A 16,648-nucleotide genomic window follows, 5' to 3' on the forward strand; every position below is an offset into this window, starting at 1 on the left:
TTACAAAGTTAGCTATACCTTAGTTTTAACCAGACCACTGAGCTGATTAACAGCTCTCCTAGGGCTGGCCCGAAGGATAAGACTTATTTTACGTGGCTAAGAACCAATTGGCCACCTAGCAACGGGACCTACAGCTTATTGTGGAATCCGAACCACGTTATACCAGGAAATGAATTTCTGTTACCAGAAATGAATTCCTCTAATTCTTTATTGGCCGGCAGGAGATTTCTTACACATACCACGATATACCATAGAGCCAAAGCACACAGAGGGCAAATGAATATTGAAATTACTGGATAAATGGCTTTTATTGTTTAACTGATAGTCGCCAAATCACAGGACTTAATATTAAGAGATCATAATCTATTACAATAGACTCTTGTTATTAAAAAAAGTGGCTAGTATACACAGACATTCAGAAAGGACGCTAAATACGCAAGCACACACCGAGACGAGAGATGGCGAAGAATTAGACTAGCGTGTTGCACACAGGAACAAAATCAAAACATGAGCTATATCGTAGTAGACACTGTGATAGACTCACTTTTATTCAGGTTGGTTATCATATATACATAAATATGTATAATATATATATATATATATATATATATATATATATATATATATATATATATATATATATATGTATATATATATATATATATATATATATATATATATATATATATATATATATATATATATATATATATATATATTAAGATTAGCAAGAAATCATAGCAAATTGCCTCCCCCTCTTTGTTGTTGTTGTTTGTTCTATTGTTTTCATTTACAAGTGGCGCTTTTGGTGATAGACCATCTGTCCTCGACTACGCCTGATCCAGAATACAAGGGTTTAAAAGATTAGGCCACTCCTTTGATCTTTCTTGAGGCAAAGTGATCTGTCTGGCAGTTTTCTTACAGGCAAAACTCCCCTACGGACATCAGCTGGAGATGATTCAACACCCCCCATATGTTGAAGTGCCCCCTGCCCAGGGATAAAAGCAGAAACACGAGGCGTCTATCTCACACACGTCTGAAGAACCAACCCTGGGCCCTATTGATGCCTTCATCCCAACCACGTGGCCCTTCAGCATGTTTCTCCTCGTGCCCCTCGACCCATGAGCCCTTTGTTCGCTCCACCGTTGACCTGTCGGATGCCCCCGCATGCCATTGCTCTGCCTTCGCGTAAGTTCCCACGTTGCCCTTCTTCGAGAAGTCCCCATCGCCGTGCCCTTGCATCCTGACACGTGGAAGAACTTCGCCTCGGAAATCCAAGTCATCCACGGACCAATTTTCTACGTTGGAACCACACCTGTCTTACAGTAATGTGCCCTGGAAACCTCCATTCAGTCACGCTTTGTCCTTGTAACATTTACTTAAATAGTGAGCCAGTAATCACCGGATCCCTTGTCTGATGTCCCGTGCCTCTAGCATCGGTAGTACTGATCTTTATAATTCATCTAAGTCCTTTGGCACCTCGTGCAGCTTCGAATTCATTATTCTTTGTCTATTTTCATTATTGGCGTATAATGTATATCTCTCATTTCAAGAGAGGACCCTTTCGTGGAAGCTTCTTGGACTGTGTCTGGGGATCCCAGTTTTATTCACATCCGCAGGAATCCCCTTCAGGTCAATAATCTACTTATGTTCTTCTTTCCCGTACTGATGTCATTTATGTAAATACACTTTAAATTTGCCAGCGTGTTTCGTAATATTCCCTCAGTAATAAGAGCCCTACGCTCATATGAAATCCCCCTTTGTTTTCCTCTTTTTTACGTTTTCCTGGACCCACGAAGTCAGAATCACAAGGCTAAATTACCTTAAATTGTTGCTACCTGTCTCACAGAGAATATCTCAAACTAAATCGCCAGGAAAAACGTAAAAATATATATATATATGGTAGTGTGCTACCTGGTTAACGTTGATTTTCACTTTGTTTTTTTGCCCTTAAACTTTCACTTCCCTTACGTTTCTCCCTATTTTGTCTTGAATATTCAACTATTCTTGTATCTCTTTTTTTTGGTTTCTTAAATTTTTTCCTTCTTCAACTTATTTTTACATTGTATAGAACACATTTTTTAACATTTTTGATCGTTTGATTTCTTTTAATAATACTATACAAGAATGTATATGAACGTCACCATCCCCAATTTATATATATATATATATATATATATATATATATATATATATATATATGTGTGTGTGTGTGTGTGTATGTACGTGTATGTAGTGTGTAATTGTAATAGCCAATGCCCTCTTAACTTCTCAGAAACCTTCGCGCTTTGTTGGATACGCTTTGTCATTACAAAGCCTTAAGATCCAAGGGCAAGATATATGAACCGGTTATGATGTCCGGTATCGGGAGACGAACCCACCCGCGTCACTATACTCACGACAAGGGCACGTTGTTGCCGACCTGACCACGAGAAGGCTTTGTAGTAACAACCGTATCCAAAATTCGCGAAGAATTCGAGAACCTAAGAAGGCATTGTGGTTACTATTGCAATTTACATATGTATCTGTAAAATGTGACCAGCAGATTCTACATACATACATAAATTATATATATATATATATATATATATATATATATATATATATATATATATATATATATATATATATATATACATATATATATATATATGTATATATATATATATATAGAGAGAGGGAAAGAATATATTACGGCAGATAAAGCAAAATTATTATATTGCATAACAAAGGTAATTTTGCACAAACGCATAATTATTTACTAATGCACGCAACAAACACACACACACACACACTCAAGAAGACAAAGAGTATGAGTCTGAAAGGGCCGTGTTATGATAAAGTAGCGTATGAGAAAACAGAAGTTGCACTCAAACCACAAGCGAAGGAACTCATCTACGACATATAACAAAAATTACAACGAATTTCCGAGAGGCAAAAAAGAATGTCAACAAGGAACCCATAGCTTTTTCAAATTGATGATTTCTTTCTTGTATTCATCACTTACCATAGAAAACAGACCTTTGATGTCGCTAAACACTGGTTTTTTGGTCAGCACAGCTATCGTTGCTCAATTTGTCTGTCTTAAGGCCGTTTCACACCGGATGCGATGATAAGCGCGGTGTGCTGTGCTATGCGTGTGTTCGCACTGAAAGGCATGAATGCCTGCGAACAGTTCATGCAAGCATGTAAATATCTATTGTTAATCTGTTCATCTTTACGGCTATATTTAAAGCTAATTTATATATTAATCTATGAAATCATTTGTATTATTTGGAGATTTGCTTCTCCCATTTGAAAGTGCTCCTGTTTAATAATAATAATAATAATAATAATAATAATAAAATCAATAATATTATTAATATTAATAATGATAATGTAGAACTCAAGGGGATACAAACACCAATAACCCATCACAACCAACACAACAGAAACCATAACAGCAACAGCCTTGGAAAAGGTGCCTGGAAAAACAAATCATGGCGATGAGATCTGACTTGAGTAAACTGAAAGAGATGGCAGAAAAGAGGCTAAGAAGCAAGAAAACAAGAGAGGAACTGAATGAGAAATACGATGTACAGGAGATGGGACTAAATAACACAATAGAAGATATAAAACAGAGGCTTAAAGCCAAAGCACATAAGATCCAACGGTGCACGAACAGGAATAAAGGATACCAATAGAACAAACTCTTCATAACCAACCAGAAAAGACTATAAAGCCAACTAAGAGGAAGACAACCAATAATGAAACTGAACCAAACCAAGTAAGAGACTCTGGGAAAAACATATGAGCAATCCGGTAACACACAACAAACATGAAACATGGCTCCAGGAAGTCAAGGCAGAAGAAATGGGGAGAATAAAACAAAGATTCACTGAGATCACGACAGAAACAGTCAGACACCAAATAAAGAAAATGCCCAACTGGAAAGCCACAGGTCCCAATGAAATCCATGGATACTGGCTAAAAAAACTTTAAGGCCCTACACCCACAAATAGCAGAACTACTCCAGCACTGTATCACAGACCACCATGCGCCCAAATGGATGACCACAGGGAGAACATCCTTAGTACAGAAAGACAAGAAAAAGGGAAATACAGAAAGTGACTACAGGTCTATCACCTGCCTACCAATAATGTGGAAGTTACTGACAGGTATCATCAGTGAAAGGCTATACAACTACCTAGAGGATACAAACACGATCCCCCACGAACATAAAGGCTGCAGAAGGAAGTGTAGAGGCACAAAAGACCAGCTCCTGATAGACAAAATGGTAATGAAGAGTAGTAAGAGAAGGAGAACCAACCTAAGCATGGCATGGATTAACTTGAAGAAAGCCTTGGACATGATAACACACACGGCTAATAGAATGTCTGAAAATTTATGGGGCAAAGGAAAACACCATCAGCTTCCTAAAAATACAATGTGCAACTGAATACAGTACTTACAAGCTCTAGGATAAGACTAGCAGAGGTTAACATCAGTTGAGGATCTTTCAAGGTGACTCACTGTACCTACTCTTCATAGTAGCCATGATTCCTAAGACGAAAGTACTGCAGAAGATGGATGCTGGTACCAACTCAAGAAAGGAGGCAACAAGAATTAACCACAAGAATTAACCATCTGATGTTCATGGACGACATCAAGCTGTAAGGTAAGAGCATCAAAATAATAGATAATCCAAACTGTAAGAATTGTATCTGGGGACATCAGGATGGAGTTTGGAATAGAAAAATGCGCCTTGGTCAACATACAAAAAGGCAAAGTAACAAGGACTGAAGGGATAAAGCTACCAGATGGGAATAGCATCAAACACATAGATGAGACAGGATACAAATACCTGGGAATAATAGAAGGAGAGGATATAAAACACCAAGAGATGAAGGACACGATCAGGGAAGAATACATGCAGAGACTTAAGGCGATACTTAAGTCAAAATTCAACGCTGGAAACATGACGAAAACCACAAACACATGGGCAGTACCAGTAATCAGATACAGTGCAGGACTAGTGGAGTGGACAAAGGCTGAACTCCACAGCATAGACCAGAAAACTAGGAAACACATGACAATACACAAAGCACTACACCCAAGAGCAAATACAGACAGATTATACATAACACGAAAGGATGGGAGGAGAGGGCTACTAAGCATAGAGGACTGTGTCGCCATCGAGAGCAGAGCATCAGGGCACAACATCTGAAACCAGTGAAGACGAGTGGCCAAGGAGTGCATGGGAAGAAGGGACTGATAAAAGAGATGAAGACTCAGAAATATATAGGGACAGGAGAATGAAAAACAGAACAGAGGAATGGCACAACAAACCAATGCATGGACAGTACATGAGACAGACTAAAGAACTGGCCAGAAATGAAACATGGCGATGGCTACAGAGGGGAGAAATCATGAAGGAAACAGAAGGACTGCTAACAGTGGCACAAGATCAGGCCCTAAGAACCAGATATGTTCAAAGAACAATAGATGGAAATAACATCTCACCTATATGCAGGAAGTGCAATATGAAAGATGAGACCATAAGCCACATAGCGTTTAATGTCCAGCGCTGGGTACAGACCAGTAATACAAAAAAGAGGCATGATTTAGTGGCAAAAGCCCTCTACTGGAGCCTGTGCAAGAAGCACCAGCTAGCTTGCAGTGATAAGTGGTATGAACACCAACCTGAGGGAGTGATAGAAAACAAACAGGCTACTAGAAACAGTGCACATAGAGAGAAAAGTGATGGACTCCTAAGGAGGCAGGATCCAACCCGGAACCCCACACTAAAAAAACCACCCAGTCAAGTAGGATGACTGTGATAGAAATAATAATAATAATAATAATAATAATAATAATAATAATAATAATAATAATAATAATAATAATAAAACTTGACCATGCACTACTGGAAATAAAATTTTACTTCAAGTGAATTTGCTTAGGTATACTTTATACCCCTCACCCATTAATGTAACACTTAGAGTATATTTAGATTTAAGCCATGAAGCAGGAACATCTGCTGTGAGACCCAAGTGCACAGGTGTGAGGCAAGCTACATCCACAAAAATCACACGCCCGGCAATCTTGGAAGCTATGAACTCTGTCGCAGACATCAGTAGCATAGCTTCGCACCCAGTGTGAACGGTCTCGCTTAAAACAATGCCAGCAATTAAAAGCCACGTACCGCAGCATGGTGCACATAGCATCGCAGCCTGTGTAAAACGGCCTTTATTTGCGAATAGTTCTAGATAGACAAATTAAGCAGCGATAGCTGTGTTGACAAAAAAGCAGTGTTTAATGACATCAAAAATATGTTTTCTATGGTAGGACCTAATTGATGAATACAAGAAAGAAATTAGTATATCGCTGTTTGATCAAAATGATGAGTTAGTTTTTCTTTCTCAGGTGTGCTTTCACCACGCAAGGTCCACGTTCATACCCCTGTACATATGTGCCGTCTTTTCTATAGTAACCGCTGACCTTGTGAGCACGACGAGTGTGTTCAGGGATGAAAATGTACTGTCCATTTGTAGCGGGTGGCATTGGGATATCACAGTGGCCCTTTGGGGTAGAACGAGGGACGGCTTCACAGGGTGCTCTAGAATGGGACGTTGTAGAACCACCATAAATAGGACTGGAAGGTTCACGAGAAAAAATATCAGTGGAAAATAAGTTTGTGTAAGAATGAGGGATTAGAGGCGTTCTGGACGCTCTGTTATTTACAGGTATACCAAGCAATTTAAAAAAAGAATTCGTAAAACTGTCATGGGAAGAGATAGGTGTCCTATGAAGAAAGGCAGAATCATTGGGCTTCCCTGAAAAGTTGCTGTTGGAATATGTAGAGTTGTAAGGAGGAAAGCCAGAATTAGAGGGTGTTTTTTCAATAATGCCACTGGATAATGTAGAGTTGTAAGGAGGAAAGCCAGAATTAGAGGGTGTTTTCTCAATAATGCCACTGGATGATGTAGGTTTGTAAGGAGGAAAGCCAGAATTAGAGGGTGTTTTCTCAATAATGCCACTGGATGATGTAGAGTTGTAAGGAGGAAAGCCAGAATTAGAGGGTGTTTTCTCAATAATGCCACTGGATGATGTAGGTTTGTAAGGAGGAAAGCCAAAATTAGAGGGTGTTTTTTCAATAATGCCACTGAATGATGTAGAGTTGTAAGGAGGAAAGCCAGAATTAGAGGGTGCTTTTTCAATAATGCCACTGGATGATGTAGAGTTGTAAGGAGGAAAGCCAGAATTAGAGGGTGCTTTTTCAATAATGCCACTGGATGATGTAGAGTTGTAAGGAGGAAAGCCAGAATTAGAGGGTGCTTTTTCAATAATGCCACTGAATGATGTAGAGTTGTAAGGAGGAAAGCCAGAATTAGAGGGTGCTTTTTCAATAATGCCACTGGATGATGTAGAGTTGTAAGGAGGAAAGCCAGAATTAGAGGGTGCTTTTTCAATAATGCCACTGGATGATGTAGAGTTGTAAGGAGGAAAGCCAGAATTAGAGGGTGTTTTCTCAATAATACCACTGGATGATGTAGGTTTGTAAGGAGGAAAGCCAGAATTAGAGGGTGTTTTTTCAATAATGCCACTGGATGATGTAGAGTTGTAAGGAGGAAAGCCAGAATTAGAGGGTGCTTTTTCAATAATGCCACTGGATGATGTAGGTTTGTAAGGAGGAAAGCCTGAATTAGAAGGCTTTCCTGAAATTATGTCATCGGATACTGCAGGTTTGTAAGGAGAAACGGAATTAGGTGTTCTCACAATATTGTCATTGGAAGATGTAGATGTGGAAGGAGAAAGCTTGGGAGAAAGTGAATGAGCATGAGTATTTCGGGGAAGCAGAAGCTTAGAGTAAGGCTTCGGGTCTTCACGAAACATCTCCGAATAAAGACATCCAAAATTTGGTTTGGGAACAGGTTTGTCATATTCCTCTGTCAGCTTGACAGGCGTTGAGTGTGTGTCAGTGGGCTCCTGGATCCTGGTGGGCACCGACGCTGGTAACCACCTTTGACGTTGGTCATCCTTGCCCCGCCTTTCAGTGTCATCCAGGAATCTGCTGGCTTTCTCAGGCAAATCTGCTGTCGCCTCTTCTTTTCCTTCTTGTCTCTCTGCAGCTGGGGAAGGACCGTCGCCATCCAGTCTTGCCTCCTCAGCTTCCAGAACGCCAGAAGAAATATCTGTAACTGAAGGGATGAAACATGAATCGTTAACCTTTTGTGACTCAACTGCGGTAAACTTTTCCAGCACTAATATCTTCAAAACTTTAGTATTGCCACAGCCACTTACTGTTTTAGGCTAGATCGTCATCTACTACCCCGAACGATGAAAAGACCATATTTTTAACATCAAAGTATCAGCTGAGCCGTTGAGTGTCTGGTTGGAACACATTGCTAGTATGTTTCTTGTTATCTAGATTACTGTATGTTATTTCAAATTATACCTTTTAGAAACCACAAGCTTGGGGCTCTGTCATAGCTTCTGTATTGTTATGGTCACTGTCTTGTATTTGAATCCCATTGCTCAAAAGTACATTGTGAAATATTATCCTTAAATTTTTTGAATTCATAATTTGTTCCAGTACATATCTTCTGCTTTACGCTTCCTACGTTGTTAGTGTGTGCAAACCTTATTCGCAAGTTCCATAAGATTGTACAGTCATTATGAGTACCAATAAAATAATTAGGTGACTGCGGTGGTCGCAATCTGGGTTAGAGGGGGCGTGTGCCTGGCAACCTCACACCAAGAGACATGCTGAAAACTTGAAGGCTAATGCCTTCCACCGCCACCACCTTTTCTAGGAGGAACAAGCCGGATAGTGCGTTTTGAATCCCTACCTCCAGGCCAAAAGAAGTGATCACTTTAGGATGTTAACATAAACTCAGTGTATGAAAAATCTGAATGGAGCGTCATGTCTCTTATTTCTTATAAATATAAGACACAACGAGACATTTTAAAAATGGGTCTGCCGATGGGACGGGCGGTCTTAATACCCTTATCTATAAAAAAGTACTTCAGCCTTTGTTCCTGTTACGAACAGAGCAGGCCTCCTTCCAACCCATCAGGTCAGATACCAACAGAAGACGCTCTTCCTGAAGAACACAACTTGGAAAAGTACCTGGTACGTCTTTGTCTTTGCTCTTCTTCTTGAAAAAGTATTCCATCCTCTTGATCTCCCATTCCTTCACCAGGCGACTTAGAATCTCGAGGGCTCTCTGTTCAAGTGCACAAATATGAATGCAATTATTAGGATCTTTCCCAGATAGTGACCCCACGGGTTTTAACCCGGTATGTATCGATTTTGGCTGTGTGTTTAGTACAGGCCCGTTTGGGATTACCGTAAAAACGTAAACAAAAGACTGTAAATATTATTAAGATAATGACCCCCAAGAAGTATTAGTCCTAGATAACGACCCCCGAAAACCCTTGGGGTCGCTATCAAGGAAAAATCACAATTATTACACCAGTATGAGTATTGGGAATTTATAAATATGATGAAAGAAAAGGGAAATATGAACGTCATGAAAATCTGCTGATCAGATCCACCAGAGTCACGGAAATACAATGGCAAAATGATATGAATATAATGAAAAATGATGTTACAGAGATGCAACTGCAATCATTAAAACTTAAACCCGGGACCATCCGTATGATGAATGTGACCCCACATAGCGATACGGGTCTCTGGTTATGCAGTGCATTTTGTACTGAATAATGACAGGCATCATTATAGCGGTTAAGCTAGAAACATTTATAAACTATAATTTTCAACAACAGTCATTGTGTTCGGTTTACATGTAATATACTTATCGTCATGCCAGAAATAACTTCAATTTTTTTACTTAAAAAAATTATATATGTATATATGTATATATATATATATATATATATATATATATATATATATATATATATATATTATTCCCAAGGTATTTCTGTAAATACAGTAGAAGCAAAATGGTGCTGATGGTTCCTCACCACGTCAATTTCTTCTAGAGAGATAATTTCCTCCTCTTCCTCTTCCTCTCTCTCTCCCTTCTCTTGCTCGGCCTCTGGTTCCTGTTCCTCTCGGCCTAGTGTTTTGATCTCCAATAATAAAGGCATAAGCGTAGCGGTTAAGCTAGAAACATTCATAAACTGTAATTTTCAACAAGTCATTGTGTTCGGTTTACATGTAATATACTTATCATCATGCCAGAAATACATTAAATTTTGTTACTTAAAAATATGTGTATATATACATATATTATTCCAGGGGTATTTCTGTAAATACAATAGAAGCAAAATGATGCTGATGGTTCCTTACCAAGTCTATTTCTTTTAGAGATGTAATTTCCTCCTCTTCCTCTCCCTCTCCCTCTTCCTGTTCTTGCTCAGCCTCTGGTTCCTGCTCTTCTCGGCCTAGCATTTTGCTCTCCTATCATAAAGTATTTTCTGTCTGCAGAAACACTTTGAGTGAACTGAATAAGGTGAAGTTGTAGTCTTGCATAAATATGACTTAGAAAACCCAAAGTCGATCCATAACGAAAATGAAAAAAAAACACTAATACACGCAGTAAAATAGTTATATATAAAATTCTAGAAGAATAAAAAGAACTGCAGAGAAATTATTATGACAACGATGAAAAACAAATATTAGTGTTTAATATTAACGTTAGTTAGAACGAGGTTCAAGAGACCAAACAAGGGAGAAGTTAGGCCCTTACCAAAGTCAGACGAGCAGCGGCCTCACCGAAGAACGCGACCACCTTCAGGAATCTCCTGAGCTGGACTGCCCAGAGCTGCTTCTTGTCGGCAGTCTTAGAAACATGGCTGGGGTTTAAGAGCAGCAGGAACTTGAGCTGCTCCTCCTCGCTGCTGAGGAGGAAGTCCTGCATGCTGTAGCTCCCCTGGGGTCCTTTCCCTTCAGGGTCCATCTGAAATGGTCAGCATACATCAGGAGGTACTGCAAAAATTATGAGTAAAAAAAAAAAAAGTTTGTGTTCCTCCAGTTTGTTCTTGGACGGGTCGCATGAACAGTAACTCAGGAGGTTATTTCTGCTTTATGTGTAACAACTTAATGTATAACAGCCACAATAATAAAACCCCCAAATTCTGGGCGTGAGATGGCACCCTCATTCTAAGGCTTACGCTTCTAGCTTCTCTCTGGCTTCGAGGCACAGATCGTGGGAAGGTTCATGTTAGCGAAAGAGCCATATATCATAGGTCACTGAAAAGGGAGGAACACAAAAGTTGGTTTCAAAGGAAAATGGAGAGGTTTACGAAGGGTAATAGAAGGAAAAATAAAAGAATCGGAAAGGGAATACAACACATTCAAAATAATTTAAAATGAAGAAAAATCTCCAAAAAGATGAAATAGAAATAGTTAAGGCTGCTAAATTTACCATCTACAAATTAATTTGTCTACCAAGGACAGATGATTAACAAGAGTTTTAAAATAAATAAATGAAAGTTACGAATTGCACAGAGCAATTAGACATTATCAAGAGGAAGGAAGGGTAGCCTACTTGGTAACTGAGGAATCAATATAGATCATTCGGGCTGATTCCGCCACTGGAGAATAATTGCAATGAGAAACAACAAAAATGTGATTTCCATCAATTGTTTTAAGTCAGAAACTACTGAAACGACTATGAAAAGGTATCATTCTAGCCTAGACCCATAGTTAGGCTACTTACGATAATTCTCTCTCAGTTTTGTCAGTTCCGTTAACTTACTTCTGTGATAAAATAGCTGTGGGTGCCAGGTATGATTTTTTAATCTTGTGAATAGGCATGTCTAAAAAGTATGACGTGACCGGCATCACCCGATATTAACACCGCTTCTGGTATTCCTCCGCCATGTCCCATAACAGCATGTTTTTCTAGTTCAAACATGGCTAACAAGTGTCGGTTACCCAACGCTGAATGCTCTCAAGTTTACAAGGCCTGGAATCTTTACGTGAACACACGGGCTGTGGTTCACCATCGTCGTCAAACTGAGCGTAATTTTCGTCATGATAGACATCAGTGGCCTTGTTCAGGTGTCTCAGGTAAGCCTAAATTCACGCAGTTTTTGTGAGACGGTAAGACTTACGTAATGTTCCTAATCCTAGTACGGGGTCCTTACTACGTTGCAACGCGAATTCTTGATTTATGAGTAATGGGAACTGGAATTTAAGAACATGTTAAGAAAGGTTTCTCGTATATTATTATCTTTGCAAATTATTATAAGGGAGATGTTATCGAATTGACGAATGACTGGAATGCATTCTTCATATTTGATATATGGTGCTCAGGGTCGGACGTTGGTCGAATGTTCCTGTTAGTACTTGATGCCCAAGGTTAGGTTAGGATTAGGATGGATAGGCTACGTGTTGAAATGAGGTTTTTCGCGTGCATTTTTTGTGAGATTTTTGAATAGATTTGTTACTAGGAAACCAGAGAGTAATTCAAAGGAAGAACTCGGCACGGAGATATGGTATATTGATGAAGTTTTTTGGCTGAACACTTTAGAAAAGGGCGTATATAATGCAGCACCGGTGAGATTGAGAGAAATATAATGACCAATATTTCCGTGCAGAGGTCTTCCTTAGAACGACCAGCAGTAGGGTTAATTTGGTGATTAGTTTAAAGGTCCGGCCGTATCCCGTACTTTACTCTTCAATGTGATTTTTCCAACGGTTTTTGATGTGTTGATTTCCTTGTCGTTACTGACAAGTGATTTCAGCATGGCTGGGGATTTAAATTATTATAAAATGAACTCAAATCACACACACACACACACAAGCCTTTGTGGATTGAAACTAAAATATTACCGGCCTAATTGTATATTAGGCGTAACTGTATTAGGAGCAACAAAAACTCTATTTATTTTGTTTCTGCGGTAAGAAACAACCAGCATCATAGACACACCTTCGCGTAGTTTTTTCTGCAACAAAAATAGCAAAGCAGCTTTTTATAATGCTTAATTTTACGTCAGTTGTTTCTGCATCAAGACAATTTACTTTTACATAAGTTCTTTAACCCTAGCCGTTTCAACAACTTAATTTTCACCTCAACTGCTTTTTGTGCAGTAAGCTTGCAGCAGCAACAACCTAATGTGCTCCCCTGCAATCAACGACACGGGAGTTGTGCCGCCAATTAATTTACGAGTTAAGTTTACTTTAGGTCAGCGGAAGAAAAACAGAAACTTATGGTGATAATAAACACAGGAAAATGTTATCGAATGCTTGTGTTTTTTCATGAAGCATTTGCCTCATGACCGAGGATTTTAATACCTTTTTTCTCGCAATCTGTATTTGTCACATCGATGCATATGTGAAAATGGTAAAAAGCTATAGATAGTCTTTGAAAAGCATGAACTACACACAGTCAAGCAACTCATATGAGGCAACAAAAATGGACAAAAATGATGAACAAATAAGAGAGAAAAAACTTAGAGTAGGGGATAATTATCTCGAACTTCGTGATGTTTTAGTTGTTCTGCTCGAACGGAAAGACAATCCCTTGATGCGAATCTTCCAAGACTTAGAAAAAAAAAAAACTCGGTTCTGAGAGCATTAAAGTATGCAGCTAAAATTGATTTGATAAGAAGAGACAAATGAAAAATAAGAAATTACTACAACTATGACGTGATCAGTGTCCTGATTATAAACTGGAGCGAACAGAGGAAGTGTTCAACTGAAATAGTGAACGCTCGGAGTTGATGAAAAGTATTAGGCCTATACAATTAGAACTTGCTCCTGTGGTCTTCCCACTCTCGTAATCCGTCTGGCAAAAATAAATAAATAATTTGTTAAATAAATATCACTTGTAAAATATTCAGCGAGATGTGTATGTTGGCAATTTCTAATCGTATGAATATGATCCCTTATGAAATATCCCCCGTATTGGGGTAGCGCCACCACTGAACCTCCCACGGTGCACTGTAGGAATTACCAAAGGTACTTTTCAACGCCCTTTCGGCCCCTCTGTAACCCCTTTCATTCCTTTTGCTGTACCTCCGCTCCTATTCTTTTTTTTCCCATATTACTTTCTGCAACCCCCGCCTAACAATTGTTTCTCAATGCAACTGCGAAGTTTTCCTCTTGTTACACCTTTCCAACCTTTTACTGTCAATTTCCTTTTCAGCGCTGAATGACTTCATAGGTCCCAGCGCTTGGCCTGATTTTATATTCTATTCTATCACGAGCAAACCGTACACTAAATAATACGCGATGTTGACTAGCTGGGCAGCCTCCCAGCTATTTTGTTACTGGGAATCTTTTAAATTTAGAAGCTGTATGCTGGAGTGGAATATAAACTTTAGGTCAGAGGCCAGCCTCTGGGACCTATGAGGTAATTCGGCGCTGAAACGGAAATTGAGAGTAAAAAGGTTTTAAAGGTGTAACAGGAGACAAACCTCGCAGTTGCGTTATGAAACAATTGTTAGGCCTAGTAGAGGGTGGAAAGTGAGCTGGAAAAGAGAGAATATGAACGGAGGTACAGTTAATGGAGTGAAAGGGGTTGCAGCTAGGGACACAAAGGGACTCTGCAAAAAACCTGAAATAATGCATACAGTGCACCACGTGAGGTGCCCCGGCGGCACTACTCCTTTACGGAGAGATATTGTATGTTGCCGGACACCGGTTTTCATCCGAGCAGGAGGCAGAACTCCGCAACAGTAACTGACAAAAGATTTTTCTCACCAGTCTTGAATTTGAAATTTCAAGTCGCCAGTCTCGGTCGGCCGCTATTGAAAAAGTGCTGGTCTGCAAGATCTCAGGAAGACTCAGTCTCTACCTTCGGTGAACGTGTGGCACGGTGCAACTCTGGCTAATTCACAATTGAGGGTATGAGGTAATACTATTGGGTATGCCATAAATAGCTAGTGCTACTCTTCAAAGCGAGTCTAGCATAGTCGTCTGCGCGTGCGCGCCTCAGGATACTCGTACTCACAGGATGTTGTGGGTTTGTATGTTAAGAAAAATACAAATTTCCATTTAATTTGTCATACATTCACTCGCGCCAGAGATTAAAGGTCCTTAGGATCTGATCGAAATATAACTACTGCTGGGCGCAAGCGATACCGTAGGGTACCAAGACTAAGGTTTCGCCCATAGAAGATGGAACCCAGAACCTTGGTATTACATGCACTACGCTATTAGCAGGAAGGGGGTAAAGAAGGTACTAAAGAAGATGAAAAATGATAAAGCAATAGGACTTCATGGAATTCCTGCAGAAGTTTTGAAGAGCCTGGGAGAAGAAGGAATAGGCAGAAGAAAATACCAAAAGAATGGAGAGAAAGCTTTATTGTGCCTATCCATAAAGAGAAGGGTGACATCCAGGATTGTGCAAATTACAGAGGAATAAAGCTAATGTTTCACACCATGAAAATCTGGGAAAGAATAATGACTCAAAGGATTAGGGGAAGAAACATCTGTAGGTGAAGAACAGTTTGGTTTCACATCAGGAAGAGGAACGACAGATGCAGTGTTTGGCCTTCGACAGGTAATGGGAAAACACGGGGAAGAGCAGAAAGGACAGCACTGAATATTCATAGACCTGGAAAAGCCATATGTTAGGTTAGAGTCCCACGCCAAGAGGTTTGGAGGCGTATGCGAGCAGAGGGAACACGGGAGAAGTATGTGAGGTTGGACCAAGAATATGTGTGACGGAGCAAAAACGCAGGTTAGAAGCTGGGTTGGGTTAACTGAACAGATACCAGTAAGGGTTAGTTAACATCAAGGGATCTGCCTGTAAGTCTATATGTTTTGATCTGATTGTGGATGTATTTATCTCAAGTATGAGATATGAGTCCCCTGTTGCATTGTGTTTACTGATGGCATCGTGATATGCAGCACCAGCATACATTATATATATATATATATATATATATATATATATATATATATATATATATATATATATATATATATATATATAATAATGTATGTATGTGTGTGTATTCCTTTACATTTGTATAGAATGTATTTGTTTACATATAAGCATCAGTTAAACAGGCAGTCCATCTCAAATAATTCAAAATCATATCACTGGAAACAATCATATACAAAACATTTGTATCAATGCTCACTGACGGTCTAGGCCTAAATGAGCCTTCTCTCTCGAATATTGAAAAAGACACCAAGATGTTCTGCCACAGACGATTTTGTCAAAATAGGTTTTCGATCAGCTGACCTGTTATACTAGAAGTGGGGCCAACAGATAAGTCGACTTGGACACTGCCTGACGACGTAAAAGGGAGGTGGTTAACCAATTGGAAAGCCCTCGTCAAATGATAAGCTGATGGCATGTGAGCGCCGATTCAAAGCGCGCTCGCGCGCGATAGAGGACAGTGGGTCGGCCCTATTTTTCTGACTCACGACTTCGGAGGATCCGTTTGAGGAGGGTAAGGGTCTAGCATTCTCATCCCTAGAACTTGTTGAGAACCTGAAGGTTTCACGCTCTCTGAGCCATTCCATGGGACGTATAATGCTCTCTCTCTCTCTCTCTCTCTCTCTGTCCTTTAGCAATATATGATGATATAATAATAATAATAGCCTTGTTTTCTAAAGCTTTCCCAAATGTTGCAAGAGGAGATTCAGGCAAGTCAGTCTTCAGGCAGAAACTGATACAGTTGATAAGATAAGGAAAAAAAAAGACAGGCGATTAGGAATGTTATTACAAGAACA

The 16,648-nt window shown here is 39.5% G+C and overlaps 1 protein-coding gene across 7 annotated transcripts; it reads right to left on the reverse strand.

Annotated features, from left to right (window-relative positions):
* Positions 1 to 6,166: 6,166 nt before the first annotated feature.
* Positions 6,167 to 14,872, reverse strand: LOC136836685 (uncharacterized). 7 transcript variants are annotated; one of them, XM_067101167.1, is made up of 6 exons: positions 14,663 to 14,872; positions 10,701 to 10,910; positions 10,301 to 10,411; positions 9,973 to 10,114; positions 9,113 to 9,209; positions 6,167 to 8,180 (listed from the first exon to the last, which is right to left on the reverse strand). In XM_067101167.1, the coding sequence occupies exons 4-6, from the start codon at positions 10,096 to 10,098 to the stop codon at positions 6,388 to 6,390; spliced, it is 2,016 nt and encodes a 671-aa protein (XP_066957268.1). In that variant the 5' UTR covers positions 10,099 to 10,114; positions 10,301 to 10,411; positions 10,701 to 10,910; positions 14,663 to 14,872; the 3' UTR covers positions 6,167 to 6,387. The 7 variants fall into 7 exon arrangements, with proteins under 7 accessions (XP_066957268.1, XP_066957264.1, XP_066957262.1 ...); XM_067101163.1 differs by having other exon boundaries at positions 6,167 to 8,174; positions 9,973 to 10,080; positions 14,663 to 14,790; XM_067101161.1 differs by having other exon boundaries at positions 9,973 to 10,080; positions 14,663 to 14,790.
* Positions 14,873 to 16,648: the final 1,776 nt, after the last annotated feature.

This window comes from Macrobrachium rosenbergii, chromosome 56 (assembly GCF_040412425.1).
Source record: "Macrobrachium rosenbergii isolate ZJJX-2024 chromosome 56, ASM4041242v1, whole genome shotgun sequence".
NCBI classification, from domain to species: Eukaryota; Metazoa; Arthropoda; class Malacostraca; order Decapoda; family Palaemonidae; genus Macrobrachium; species Macrobrachium rosenbergii.

Bases quoted from the DNA above. Each gene is read 5' to 3' on its own strand.
- LOC136836685 (XM_067101161.1), bottom strand. From the start codon at position 10,910: ATGGACCCTGAAGGGAAAGGACCCCAGGGGAGCTACAGCATGCAGGAC. The intron at 10,412-10,700 runs GTAAGGGCCTAA...ACTTTATGATAG, and splicing joins CCGCTGCTCGTCTGACTTTG to GAGAGCAAAATGCTAGGCCG. The intron at 10,081-10,300 runs GTAAGGAACCAT...TTATTATTGGAG, and splicing joins CTCTAAAAGAAATAGACTTG to ATCAAAACACTAGGCCGAGA.